At 35.8% G+C, this 14,469-nt stretch overlaps 1 protein-coding gene across 19 annotated transcripts in view; it reads left to right on the top strand.

Annotated features, from left to right (window-relative positions):
- Window positions 1–14,469, top strand: part of SOX6 (SRY-box transcription factor 6) — a 627,969-nt gene that overhangs the window by 408,479 nt on the left and 205,021 nt on the right. For all 19 annotated transcript variants that reach the window (XM_082476530.1, XM_082476545.1, XM_082476542.1 and 16 more), the window contains 2 exons: window positions 6,659–6,831; window positions 9,627–9,695. In XM_082476530.1, coding sequence (XP_082332656.1) covers window positions 6,659–6,831; window positions 9,627–9,695 — 242 coding nt within the window. The remainder of the gene's footprint in view (window positions 1–6,658; window positions 6,832–9,626; window positions 9,696–14,469) is intronic.

The following is a 14,469-nucleotide window of genomic DNA, read 5'->3' as shown; positions in this document are numbered from 1 at the left end:
AAGGAAATTCTCATACATTGGGTGAAAACAAACCCAGCCTGTACCTCAATCCTGAGCCACACTTCCTGTGTAGTGGTCCCTAAGTGATTCCTAAGAGCACAATCGCTCATTTATTAAACTTTTTATTTACTAAGGAGTGGATAGTAGCATATGGGAGCAATGACAATAGCTGACTGATGAGAAAACAAAGAAATTCCAGTATTTTGCTCTTTTGAAAAAAGTCATTCAGAATTTAGTCATATTGGTTCAGCTGTTGTAACCAAAGACTGATAAGATAATAGAGGTCTTTGTGGTGGTTTTGTACTGAAATCCTTTATCTTTATGATGCACTGGGGCCCTTTGAGTGGAAAGCTTTTAAAACTGCTGTTGGGTTCAGAACTCAAATTAGCTGCTAGTATACTGGGACAGGGGTTCCTTTCTCAGGCAGTCACCACAAAGTAACTTTTATCAGGGGACCTTCTGATAGACTGTTAGTTTCTTCAGCTTACCCTATTTATTTCTGTTGACTTTTTGCTGTCCTATTTTGTGACATTTAAAAGAAGGCTATATCAAAAAAGGCCAATGCTAAATGATGGACTGAGCTTGTGAAGTGGAGACATCACAGCCCATCTGATGTGTGAGGAGGCTGCAGTATGAGACACAGCAGTTTAACCAGGTTACCTGTGGGCAGAAAAGATCAAATGCAGCTTTATTTTATGACTAGCATTGTATTTTGTCTTTCTTCTCAAACAATGTCCATTAAAAAAATTAGAACTGACCAGGGAATTGACTCTTAAGAGCTTTTCTTTTCAACTGAATTTAAAATCTTTCTGGGTTGTTGGCTGAGTTCCTTGATTGATGCTGCTTGGAATTATTGTTAAGTTCTTTAATCCTTTCCAGGATTGATGTGGAAAAGTATATCTCTATCAGAATTCCACTCCGGTGTTACTGCCACCCCTCCCCATCGTTCCAAACACACTGTTCATGCCCAGGCTTCTTGTAATTTCATTGTTAAGTCCTATTAACTTTGTTAAAGTAGTATGTGATCCAGTAAAGGAGAATGGTTAGATAGAAGTATTATTTTCAATTTGCTAGGACACATTTCTAGATAATGCCATTTGTTAATGTTAGTTTTATTTGGCTTGGTGAACATTGCGTTTTAACACTATTGCCCTTCGTTTCATAAATATGAAGAAATAAAAAACATGCAGAGAAACTCACAAAAATTAATTTAGCCATCCTTGCTCATTCTCTTTCCCTCTCTCTCTACTTCCCTCTTTGTTTCTCCCCTCCCACCTCTCTTTCTTTTTCTCTCCCCCACACCCCCGTTTCTAATTTTCTCTGTCTCTCTTTCCACTGCTGTGCTTGTTTCTGGGTTTTCTCATTAGAAAAACTTAGTCATCACCACATAGCAGTGATCCACTTTCAGGGGACAGCCATTAAGAGAGTGACCCGTTTAAGACTTTTATATTGTAAAAGTCCTAGGTACGGGAATATTGTAAAAGAGGTGAGGCAAATCCATTTAGTGAAGTGCTCTGCAAGGTGCCTCCCTTGTCCAGATGTGGAGTCTTTAGGGACTTCCCAATGCCCAGTCTTATTTCTAGCACCACTGATTGTAATTATGTATATTTTACATGGGCAAAATTAACTAGCAGATTGTGGTGCTAACTTTTATGAGCTCATGAAAAAAAAAAGACTTAAATAAATTTTAAATGACTTTTAATTTTTCATTCTATATCAAGAAGGGATTTATCCTAATTGTCTTATTATTTTACCCAAATTCTCATCTATTTTGAATTTTCTCTGTTGGCTTTGGGCCTAGGGACAGGTAGTTATAGTTTGTAAAGTTTAAAATAAATAGTCTATTTTAGTTAATTTTTTTCAAGTTCTTCAGATTATGACCAAAAAAGGCTAGAGGGCTGATTTTGAAACTGTTATGGTGAAAGATGGTATTTGAAAACTTTTGATGAGGGAAATTGCTGCTGTATTTACATTTTGAAAAGTGTTTCCTTATTTACGCACTATTGACTTCCTATTGAGACTCAAAATTTTAAGTACAACTGGTAAAAATTCAATGGATCAAACTCAGTAAATCTGAAGTCACTGGAATAAAGCCCCCTAAGAAAAAAATGTGTCAATTTTAAAGGTCTTTCCTAACTGAAGACCATTTTGTGATAGAGCCAAAGGTTAATAAAATCAGTAGTGAATGTAGCAATTTTACAGATAAGCTATTCACAACAAGTGTAGTTACTTGAATAAAAAGCTAATTCAGTTCTAAAATGCCACATGCAGTAGCAGTGAATAGCTGCTTTTAGGTGCTTTCTGGAGGAGGATAAAATACAGAATCACGGCACTCTTCTCTTCCAGCGTCCCTGGCTGCCTGTAAATTGCTGTGAATGGGGCTGTGGGCTGACAGGCTCTATTAAGACAAACTGCCTTTCTCATCGGAGAGATAAAATAAATCAGGTGTTTAGTCAAATTAAAATACTTCAGCTGGAGCAGGCCCTGGGGAGCACTGATCCACCTGACTAATCTAAGAGAAACTCAAGACAGATGTGGTTTGGGGATAAAGACGACCCCATGGAAAAAAAAAAAAAAAAACACCAAGAAAAAACCCCTACTGCACTGTCTTTGTAGTTGGAGAATAGATACAGTTTACAGCGGAGAGTGTCAGGCGCACACTGTGTGTGATATTGGATAAAAGCAGGCGCCCTAACTTGTAGAGAAGCTGTGTACGGAAGCTCTTTTTTGCTGGTTCCCTTTTTTTGGTTTATGAAACTACTTCTGTTTTTGTGGAGGAGAGACTATTTTCTGGCAATGCTTTTTAGAGAATCATTTTAAGATAGCCTGAAGGATGTAAAACGGATGATGTAGGCAGCTACTGATGACCTCTGCTGGCCTGGGCAGATCCTCAGGATCTGATCTGCTTTTTTTCTAAGTGATTTAAGACAAGATATTCTTAACATAGAGTTAGCCTACCTCATAAGAGCATTCTATTGGGTTGGCCAAAAAGTTCATTCGGTTTTAAGTAAAAATAAAAGACACATTTTTCATTTTCACAAAGAACTTTATTGAACAATGTATTCATTAACCAAACGAACTTTTTGGCCAACCCAATGTATGGTCGTTTGCCTTCCTTAATATGTATTTAGGCTGCCCCACTATGTCCCATAAATTGTCTGCTTTTTCAGCAACTCTCGCAGTTGTAGTTCCTTTGCTATGGCAAAGTTTCATGTTCAATTAAACTAGTATTTTTGAGATGAAATAACTTGTGTTCACAGGTTGGTTGGTCAGCGTGATTTAGATTTGACGTTGCTTTTATTATAGCTGCATACATATTTGCTGTTAATTAAAACAAAAATCCAGCACCATGGATTTTAAATACCTGGGTTTAAACCACTATATGTGAACAAATACAATGGGTATAGAACAGAAAAATGACTACACACACACACACACACACACACACACACATACATATATGTATATATAGTCGCTTGGGGATCAAATTAACTAGAAATCAATTTACACCATACAACAGCTTACTTTCTCTAAATGTGTAGGCTAATGTGTGTGTGTGTGTGTGTGTATACATATATATCCATATGTGTATTTCCCATTTGAAGGGCAATTTTAGATTTGTTTTACTACTACATTTCATTCCAACTGCACTTGTCATGCCACTCACATCTATTCAAAATATATATGTGCTTCTCAAATTTAAGGAAAAGATAACAACAGCCTTATATGAGTACCCAACTCTTCAATTTAAACATACTGATCTCTGGCTTGTTTTCTTCTTAAACATGTATCTTTTAAGTTCAATGAAAGACTTATTTAGGCGTCATTGAATTTTTACAATTAAACAATTTGAGTGTCATGCTGATTTGTAAAAAGATTCAGTTAAATGGTGTTATTCTGTAAATTCAGAAATACACGTCTATTAGTATTGGAAGCACCAAGGCATTTATAGACCTGTTGGCTTCACCTTGAACAGAAGAGGCTAAGAAGCCATTTGTGTGTTATCTTCAGCTTCTCTGTTTCCTATGCAGAGGAGAAAGGGAAATATATTGAAGATTTTTGAAAAGACAAAGTTTAACCTGGGAGAGAAGAGAAAATTTTCCAGTCTTTACTGGAGAATCTAAATACCAGATTCGACTCTTGTATTGGTCCTTGCCCAAAATTTCCAATGAATGCTCTTCTTTATTAACAAAATTTCCAATGAATGCTCTTCTTTATTAACAAAGAATTATGGTACGGTAACTTTCCCAGTATCCAGTAAGTCTTCTCTTTACTCACCTCATATACATAGGTATAACAAGATAATTACACGGAGATCAGAATGTTGCCAAAAAGTATATGTAATAAACCCCATTTATCTGTTCTCATAACTTTCCAAACTATTCTCCACACTGTAGCCAGAACACCCACATCATCTCTTGTTTAAAGTACTTTAGTGATTTTGAAATTTTCTTAGAATAAACATGAAGTTCATCCAGCGTGGTCTATAAGGAGCTGAATGGTGTGAACTTTTCCTACCTTCCTAGCCTCATTTGGTCCTCTACTCTCCTTTGTTTTTCTTATTTAAGTTTTACTACCTTCTTTCAATTTCTGGAACACACTGACACTCTCCACCACCACCTTCCCCCTCACAGGGCCTTTGCCTATGTTGTTTTCTCCTACTGAAAAGCTCCTTGACCACCCTCCAACTCTTTGCCTAGTTAACTCTTCATCTTCCTGTTAACTTGTTACTTTGTCAGGCATAACTTCCCTACACTTGAGCCTCCCAAACTTGGTTCAATCTCCCCCCAAATGTCTGTCCTGTTTATAATTCTTATTTAGTTGTAGTTTACATTTATATGTGTGATTACTTGATTAAGGTGAAAGGGAACTGTGCATTTTCTTGGTATGGTATCAGTATCCTTAGTTCTTGATATAGTACCTGAGATTCAAGAAATATTTTTTTAATTAAAATTTAATGAAATGAGTAAGTAAATTCCATACTTGTTTTATGTCTTCTCATTCATATATATCATTAACATTTATATTAGTTGAGCTTGTTGTGCTTTGGAGGAGATTTTTATGATCCCCTCCAAGAACCTGATTTTGTATTTTAACATTTCTGGATCAAGAAGTTCTTTCTTTCACCAAGCTGAAATTCCTATTGCTGAAATAAAAACTCATTAAAAAAAATCACTTTCAGTAGCTATAAGGAACAGCTGGTCACTATCCTTGATGCAGTGTTTGTTTCCTTATCCGTGGAGTACATTTTCTAACATCATTTCACTATCTTATTTTTCTTTTAATTTTGCTTTTAGGCCACCTTTCAGCTCAGTAAATCTTTAAGGGATATGGGATATTGACAGTTTATTTATGTATTTACTTATTTATTTTTAAGGACTTTAATTGGCATTAAGAATACCAAGGTAATTCTAAATATTGTAGCTTATCAGCCTTACCTTGTGGGAATCATACTAGTACGTGCTAGCCAGCATCACCTGAAGGCTCGCTTTTCCCTGGACCCACTCAAAAAATAGGCCCATTCCTAATTAAAATACGTTCAGATTCTCAGATTGTCCTGGTGCTTTCCCAGCAGGAATGAGGGGGTTTCATAAGGAGATTGGAAGTCTCCTCTTCCACACACACAAAAATTGGCAATCTTTATCTCTTTTGACAGCTGGTGGCATCTTTCTGAAAAGCTTTCAAAGCATAGATCATTTCTTCATAATGAAACCTGTGTGCTCAAATACAGTGGGTTGTGGGTTGAAATTCTTATCTTATACTATGGCAAAATGCTCTAATTTAGATTCACAAAAGGATTCTGTACCCTTTACTTAGGAGAGCTGTGCAATTTGCCCATAAATAGACTGTTCAGCACCATTAGTGCATATCGTAGGTGTGCAGCGACATCATAACCTTTTCAACCTCGAATGTGTTTTTTCCCTTTGAAGAGTGACAAATGACAAAGGGGTGAGGGAGCCCCCCAAGCAACGTTATTGCCTTTAAGGATGAACTTGGGAACTTTAGCTTGATCCCCTCACCAGAAAAAAAATCAGTTTCAATTCTTTCTTACCTGAGGCAAGACAGATTTTTTTTTCTTTTTGTAGCACTCATCCCATGGCCAAGAGTGACCTCTGACTTCTGAGATTCAGAGACAGATCTTTGCACAATAGAAAAATTTTATGAGGGCAGTGATCAGAAAATTCCTAAGTAACATTATTTAAGCACCTATTATGTCTTAGATCCTCTGTCAGTCATTGAGGGTAGAGGTTGATTATAGAATATTAATACAACCCATAGTTTCTAATCTTTGGTACTAAATAGCATAAGATTCCTAGCTTGATCAGATAGATTTGGGTGGGGAGGGAAGGGGAATGTGGTGAAAGGGAGAGAATGGAGTAGGTTGTTCTGTTTTGTTTTGTTTTAAAGAGCAAGAGGGAAGAGTGAGTGAGAATTGTATTGGCAACAGTCCTTTTTATTGGCAGGGGCGATGACTAACCCTAGCGTTCATTCCATTGCTACTCCATAGAGCTCCTGCACTTACAGTGACCTCCACTTATTGTCCCAGATATTTAAGTGTCCCCGGGTAGTCCCTTTCTAAATCTGCCCACCCACTCGCTTCCCTAATTCATTCAGACTTTTCTCAAACTTGTGAGATATCTTTTCGCTTCCATTTTAGGTACACCTGAGAGCTTGGCAGAAAAAGAACGGCAGCTCTCTACCATGATTACCCAGCTGATCAGTTTACGGGAGCAGCTCCTGGCAGCGCATGATGAACAGAAAAAACTGGCAGCCTCACAAATTGAGAAACAACGGCAGCAAATGGACCTTGCTCGCCAACAGCAAGAACAGGTGAGCCCTGCAAAAGCAGCTGATGAACTGGAGGTGTGGAATGTGCCAAGCTCAGCGAGTAATCACATTGATTGGTTTATTTGTCATAAGCCTTCCTAAAAAAAAGAAGGAAAGAAAGAAGCCTTCTGGAAATCCAGGGTCACCGAGAATACTGAGGGAATATATGTGGAGGACAAAGAAAGGCGTCATAGCAACTGGGCATAACTGAAATGATAACATTGTTCCAGAACATTTGGATTTGATTAATTACTTGGGGATACTTATTCATGTAGGCATCACGTATATTCCCAGTGTAGCTTAACTATGAGTAAATCGCTTTTCTCTGGGCCTTACTCTTCTCTCATCCAGTAAAGGAGGATCCTGGTCTAGAAAAACTTTGAGAATCTTTCAGTTCACTGGTTCAAACTAGGGTGACCATATGTCTCAGTTTTTCCAGAATAGCTCTGGTTAATGTCTGTTTTCCAGAGTAATTATTAATACTCCCCTCTTCCACTTGCAAAAGTTGTCCTGGTTTGGATGATAAATTATATGGTCACTTTATTTATAGCATAGGTAAATCATTAAAAACAAATTAACACATGGCTCCTGGAAGAATTTGACTTCATTGATTTGGAAGTGAGAAGGAAGAACGATAGCAAAGTTTGTGTGTATCTTTTAAAAAATAAATCACTTTCCCAAATGTTTTTCCTGTCTCATAAGAGTGCATTAATCTAATAACAATGATCCTATAGAGTAGTCCCTGATGCTTTAGATCAGATAGACCCAAATTAATGTGCAGTTTTTAGGAATCTGACATTATTACTGGAATTATCTTTTCAGTTAAATGTATTTTATAGGGGTATATAGAGCAATATATGCTCTGTTGATTTTAATGAGTTGTGACGTGTGGTATTTTATATGCTTGAATATTTGCCCGCATGTAGGGATATGGACTCAGCCCCTAATGGAAAATAACATAAAGGAACACTGTAAAAAATCAGAAGTTAGAACGTCATTTAGCTCTCCAGAGATGACACAGTAATTAACTATTGACACTTGTGAATAAGCTAGCACAAATTAATCTTGACACATTTGCAGACGAGTGATATCTTACAGTGAACACTTTGTAATTATATTTCAAAATGAAAATTAAATGACACTTAAAACTAGGTTGTCATGCTCAATGAAGCGAGCATGTAGCTCAACCGATTGGCAAATAAAATTCAGAATTTGAGCCACATGGTGCTTATGTACCATACTTCACTGTGTCAAACCCATACATCTAGAGTGGATGATAGTAATTGCACTGTGGTGTTTTGGATGCATTTCTGTGCAGCACTTTATCATTTAGGAGGGACCATCAATATTAGATGTCTAGTGGTGTTTCACTGGATGCCTAAGAGGAAATAAATATTCAGAGATCCAGCATGTATACCTAGAATTGCAGAGTGAGTTGTCCATTTCTGATTTGAATGGTGATAGGCAGAGTGGGCCTTTCCAAACTGATTAAATACTGTTTCCATTTTGCTTATAAAGCTTTGGGGAGGAGTGATCCCATTTCTCAAACAGTACCCTTCGTTAGGGGTAGCTTTATCATGACTTCCAGTATGAACCAGTCATCACCAGAAACCATTAAGCCACATTTGGGGGCAGATTGCTATTTGTCATCTTCTGCTGAAAGGAATGTGATTTGGGTGTGTCCCTCTACTCTATGCTAAAATATCAAAAGGACTCAGGAAGTATACAGCTGAGGGCTGGTTCACACTCATTTCCACTTCCAACATTGTCCATTCTAGAATATTTTGGAAATAGAAGGAATAGGAAGAACATAACTCTTGCCTATAGGGCACCACTAAACCAAGTCCTTCTAAGTGCTTTCTGGCCATTTTTTTCTCTGGCTTCCTAGGTTGGCAGTGAGTGTTTTCACTAAGGGGCATTCCCATGGGCTTCAGACTCCAGCAGCTCAGATTTTGAGGTAATAAGTAGCCTGACACCTAACTCCTGTTTTGTAGTAAACACCATTATCCTACAGAAGTTCCCTGCTCTCCTGAGGGGCAGATTTCAGTCTTCAATAGGGCTTGCATTAAGTAGTTAATGTTTCTTTTTATAGACGAGATGATGTGCTAAGATGTTGAATTTGATTGTTGGGTGAAGCAGGGAATACAAAACTTGTATGTGGATCCTGTACTGTAAAACTAACACATTACCCTCAAAAGGATGTGAATAAATATTAAATTGTGTTTGTTTTTAAAAATGCTTTGTACATTACACATTATATCAACAAAAAAAGATAAAGGTTTTTGCCTTTTGCTGTATTTTTTTGGCACTCCCTTGACAATATTTGTGTTATCAGTTCTGAAAATCTTTACAGTAGAAAAGGTTTCACCAAAGTAGCCATATTATAAGTAATAGAAAGTTCTTTTCTATCTTTGCTTACAGATTTTACTTTTTAAATACAAATTAAGCTCCTTAGAAGAATGTAGCCAGAGTTTTCCTGTTTTTATTCTTCAAGGATGAGATTTTGAAATTCCCATTCTTTCCAGATGACCAGTGCAGATATAGATGAACTGCTCACAAATGTAATACAAGGGGGTAGTTTTCATGTACAGGTAAAGATTTAGGGGCAAGCAGAGAGATGGCACCTGTTTGAAATATTTCCTTTTCTCCAACTTTCTGATTCTGCCTCTCTCATTTTATAGGAACTCTTTCATGTAGAAGTACAGTAAAGCATCCTTGTAATACCAGGAGAGGTACCTGAGGTAATGGCAAAGGTGTAAGCATTTCATTTTAACTTAATGAAACTTTATTTCTGATAGATTGCAAGACAACAGCAGCAACTTCTGCAACAGCAGCACAAAATTAATCTCCTGCAGCAACAGATCCAGGTCAGTGTATTTTATTACTCTCGTCTGATTATACTTAGATACTTTTCTCCTTGAAAATGGAATTTAAAATGCTGCAAATGCACCCTTCTCTTATAAACAGCACCAATAGGGCTGTTTGTTATTCAGGGATGTTGTATACAACTGTATAAGTGGATGTAGAAAATATCGACTTGGTGGTAGTCTAAGCATTCTTTTCTGATGTGATGCGTAAGCAGAATAAACCTTATCTTTTTTTCCTTCTGCCATTTGCCTAACACAACCTGGTGGAAACCTAATGGTTTCCAAGGTAGCATACACATGCTAGTTTTATTGCCACAAACTACTTGCTGCTTTATATTTTACCATCTAGTAGTATCATGGGTAGAAGCTTATGTTTATTTGCTTGTTAGGACTGTCTGGGCCAATTATGAGAAGAATCTTATGACCTAGGAAAAGGTTGGTAATAATTAATTTGTTCTTTAACAGATATTAACTGCATTTCTGCTAGGCACTGAAGAGAACATAAAGATTAATAAGTAATTGTCTGTCTTCAAGAAGCTTATAGTCTAGAAAGGAAGAAAAACTTGTTCTGGAATAATTGTAACACACTTTAGAAATTCCTTTTTCTTTTGTTTTCTTTCTTTTTTTTTTTTCTTCATTTCTTTTCTTTTCTTTTCTCTCTTTCTTTTTTTTTTTTTTTTTCTGGCAGGTTAACACAATATGTAGATCATAATTGCATGGGCCTGGGAAAGAATTCTGATTTCTGTCATTCCTTTAGAAATTTGATTGTTAATTCAGCTAACAGCTTTTTGACATAGGTAAGGGAAGTGGTCTCCATTTTTGAATAGGAACATAGGTGTGTGACTTCTAGAAAGCCTTAGAATAAGCAACTGGTTGTCTGGTGATTAATCCTCAGGAATATTGATCCCAGAGTTATATGTAGCCACCACAGTCTCTGGGTTTCTCTTGGTTGCTGCAGATATTTTCTAACCACCGGGATCTATGGTTCAGCCTAGTTGGGGCAGTATATTCTGAATTATATTAGTCCTTTCCTTGAGATTAGTATCACACCTTCCTATATTTTAAAAAATCGTTTACATAAAGTCATAACTTATTTCACCTCACTGATGAAAGCCAGTGATTGTAACTTAGATTTTTGCTTCATTTTGTAATCACACTTAGTGTTCCAGGTAGTAGTCACTGCATTTAAAATACCAATTTGGTGCCTGAAGAAGTACCTGTACCTAATTTGGCATTTTGTCCAGGTGTCTTTACTAGGAGGTCTTAACCAGTGTTTGTTGTTGTTGTTGCTGTTTTAATTAGTTCTGATTCTATATTCCATACTCAAGTCTGTATGTTTCAAAATACAGAATCCAAACATAGAGGAGACGGTACATCTCTGGCATTTGGGACAGTCAGCCTTTATAATTAAATCTTGAAATAATTTCTCATCCTGATACCTCATGACTCATGCTGAGATCCTTAATTAAATAACTGTCCAGGTGTTCCCTTGTTCTGCCCTTATTAGAATTTTCAGTGTGTCTCCCACTGCTAAGGTCAAGATTTTTAGCCTGTGGCTTCCTACATTTTTCTCTAGATCCCTCTCTAAGAACTCAGTAGGTGTTAAATAACCTAACCTGATCATTTAGTTCTCTCTGTTTCTCCTATTTGTAAAGCAGAAATGGAAGAAATTCCCTGAGATGTTCTCATATCAGTTACTTACTATTAATGTTTTTACTACCTCTTTATTACTTACTTCTTTGTTTATTTTGAATATATTTCACTTCTTAGTCCAAAGTTGTTTGCATTAACTGGCTGTCTTAATTGACGTTTGCCTGTTGTACTGAGGATCTCAGATGAATAGCAACAAAATCAAAGTATTTTAATGAAATATTATAGGCATTTATTGATTACATATGATTTTATAGTTGTAACTTGACTATATAAAGTTGATATCTTTTTCAGGAAACTATAGGACATGATCTTAAAATATTATTCATCAGAATGTTCAATTTGAGAAGACAAGAAAGTTGGTTTTTCAAGTGTTTTAATAGAAGTTTAATTGCTTTTAAATTTGTAGATATTTCTCATTGTTTAAATTTTAAAAAATTGAAGCTAATCAGGCTTTGATCTCAGCAGTATAAATTATAAAATCATAGAGAGATTCAAAATAGTTACATTAATTTTAGAAATATGGGATTCTTTGTAACACGAATTCATATTTTAAAAAATAAGAGGAGGCAATAACCTATATTTATAGTTTATTCTGTCCTGAGCTACTGCTTCACTGCATATCTTGTCAGTATTTATCTTATCGAGCATGAGACCATTCAAAGAATTTTTCAAATACTGAAAAACACTTCTCCTTACACAAAACATATTAATCTCTGACACTTACAAAGCATGTATTTGATATTCAGACTTCTAGTTGTTTTTTTGGAAGGGGAATGGGTTCACTGTATTTTCAAATAAGGTTTTTGACCAGCCATAGGCGTGATCAAATTTAGGAGAGAGACTGTTGTTGGACTAATTTTAATTTGAGAAAAATATGAGATTTAAGAAATGCTTCAAACATTTTTCTATCATGAAACATTCTCCCTTTTGAAAACAAAACAGAGTAAGATAGTAAATACAAAACCTTTCTCTTCTGAAAGCAAATGAATACAGCGACAATTTGAGATCCCACGTTTGACCTTTTTCCTTCTTTTAAAATCTTGTATCCTAGAACCTATTTGCTAACATGGTCAGCAAGATTAAGCCATGGCAATTGGCCATAGATCCCAAGTATCAGGTGGTTACATTCACCTGATGCTTGGGATCTATGTACATACATAGATCTAAATAATACATCTAAAGATTATTCTTTACTTCTAGTTCAGAATGCTGACTTCTGAATTAGTACTGTTGTTTTGAAATTTGCAAGCTGTACTAGAAAGAAAGGGAAGAGTGTCTAACCTCTTATAACAACCACACACAAACACATCTGGGTCTGTTATAATGGAAGCAAATGAAAACCTGGATGGTTTGCATACTGGAAAGCAGGATTTTTCATTAGCGATAGGAAAAGGCATGATTAAGATAGTATTGTAAAAGTCCACTGCTTATTTTATTTGCAGTCCTTCAAAACTTATTCTGTATATGTAGTTAAAAATTATTTCATTTATGTATTTTTTCCTTTAATATAATTTTAATGTAATTTTGCCTTGGTAAATTCTAATTAAATTTTTAAAGGGATACTTTTAAGACCATATATGGTCTTTAAGCCATGTTGAAACCATAAGATGAATGATTTTGTGAACTAATGTTTTTACACTTTTGATGAGTCAATTTTTACCATTTAAAAATCAGGTTAATAACTTTAAATGATTATTAAAATTCTTTAATGTCAACAGATCTTTTAGGAGGCTGTTTGCTTAGTGAATTCAAATCCCTCTGTGCTTTGGGGAAAATGGCGATACCTCTAATTTGTTACCTATTAAGTAATTCCCTGGATATGGAGCCCAAAATAGACATTTTTGATATTTCCAAGACAGAAATAGCACAGTTTTATTAACTTTGTGGATAGCAAAACTAATAGATCATGGAATATGGATCCTTGGATTTGAGAATGTTGATTCTCATGTTATAATTCCAAAGGACAAATAACTGCTTTAGTAATTTCTTCCTCTTTCTCCCACACCATAGTATCTTAGCCAATCTTTTGAAGCATTTTACTTATGAGTTATGTTGACTAGGAAACAAAATTCAGTTTGAATCCATTGGGCATATCAACACATATTTATAGCATTTTAATCAAACATTAAATGTAAGTCTAATCTAAGCAAACCGGAAAATATTTTATAAATCTTGATTTCTTGATCCGTCCATATATTTATTCATCTAACCTCATTTGACCATGTCATGGTTTTTGAATCTAAAGATATTCTTCATGGATACAATATACCACGGTCTTTGGTTTTGATAGCATGTCAGTAGGAACATATTTAACGATGGCATTTCATTGCTAGAACTTAATCTTTGCAAGAGAATTCACCTTATTAAAATATCTCTGTGAGAAACTTACTTTTTCAGACATGAATGGTGTGATCCAAATATTGATCCAAATATCTCTTTAGACCCCCCCGTACAGGTGGCGTCCTTGCCTCACATCACTGACCAAACAACAGTGGTCTCTTAAGAAGGGACTGATGGGCTGGGATTTTATTTGGGCACTTGGCCTCCTGGGCCAGAGCCAATGATTTAGTCAATTCATATACATATACCTTTTTGGGTAAAACTGTGAAACTTGAAATTCTTAGCTCAGTTCTTTGTTAATCTTTATGATTAGCATATAATATTCATTGTCCTTCCCTCGCAATTTAATACATGAATTAGATGGTGAACTCAATCTGTGGAAGGCCTGAACTAATGCCATTGCTGCTGCTTTGCAGATACTTTCTCTTTTCTGAAAACTTTCTCTTTTAAATGCTCTAATACATACTGCTTATTTACACAGCCAAGTGTTTGTCTCGTCACTGAAGCTTCACTCTATTCTTTAGAGTATGTGAGTATTTTTCATATATAGTGTTTTCTATTTTGATTATAATATATTCATTTGTGCTATTTGCGTATTTTGTGTCTCTGTGTGTTTGTCATGTGCTTGAGTGCCGTTAAATGTGTGTTCTCCTTTCTTCCTACGTAACCAGTAGACATATCAATATTATGAGCAGGGAGGTAGGTGATTGTTCTTGAACCAGTAAACAGAATAATTTGAGATGTACTCTCACCTTTTAAGGAGATAAACCTTGCCTTTTGT

Source organism: Balaenoptera physalus (assembly GCF_965194825.1).
Source record: "Balaenoptera physalus genome assembly, chromosome: 10".
NCBI classification, from domain to species: Eukaryota; Metazoa; Chordata; class Mammalia; order Artiodactyla; family Balaenopteridae; genus Balaenoptera; species Balaenoptera physalus.
The sequence above is the reverse complement of the archived record's forward strand: the minus strand, read 5'-3'. Positions and strand labels throughout refer to the sequence as shown.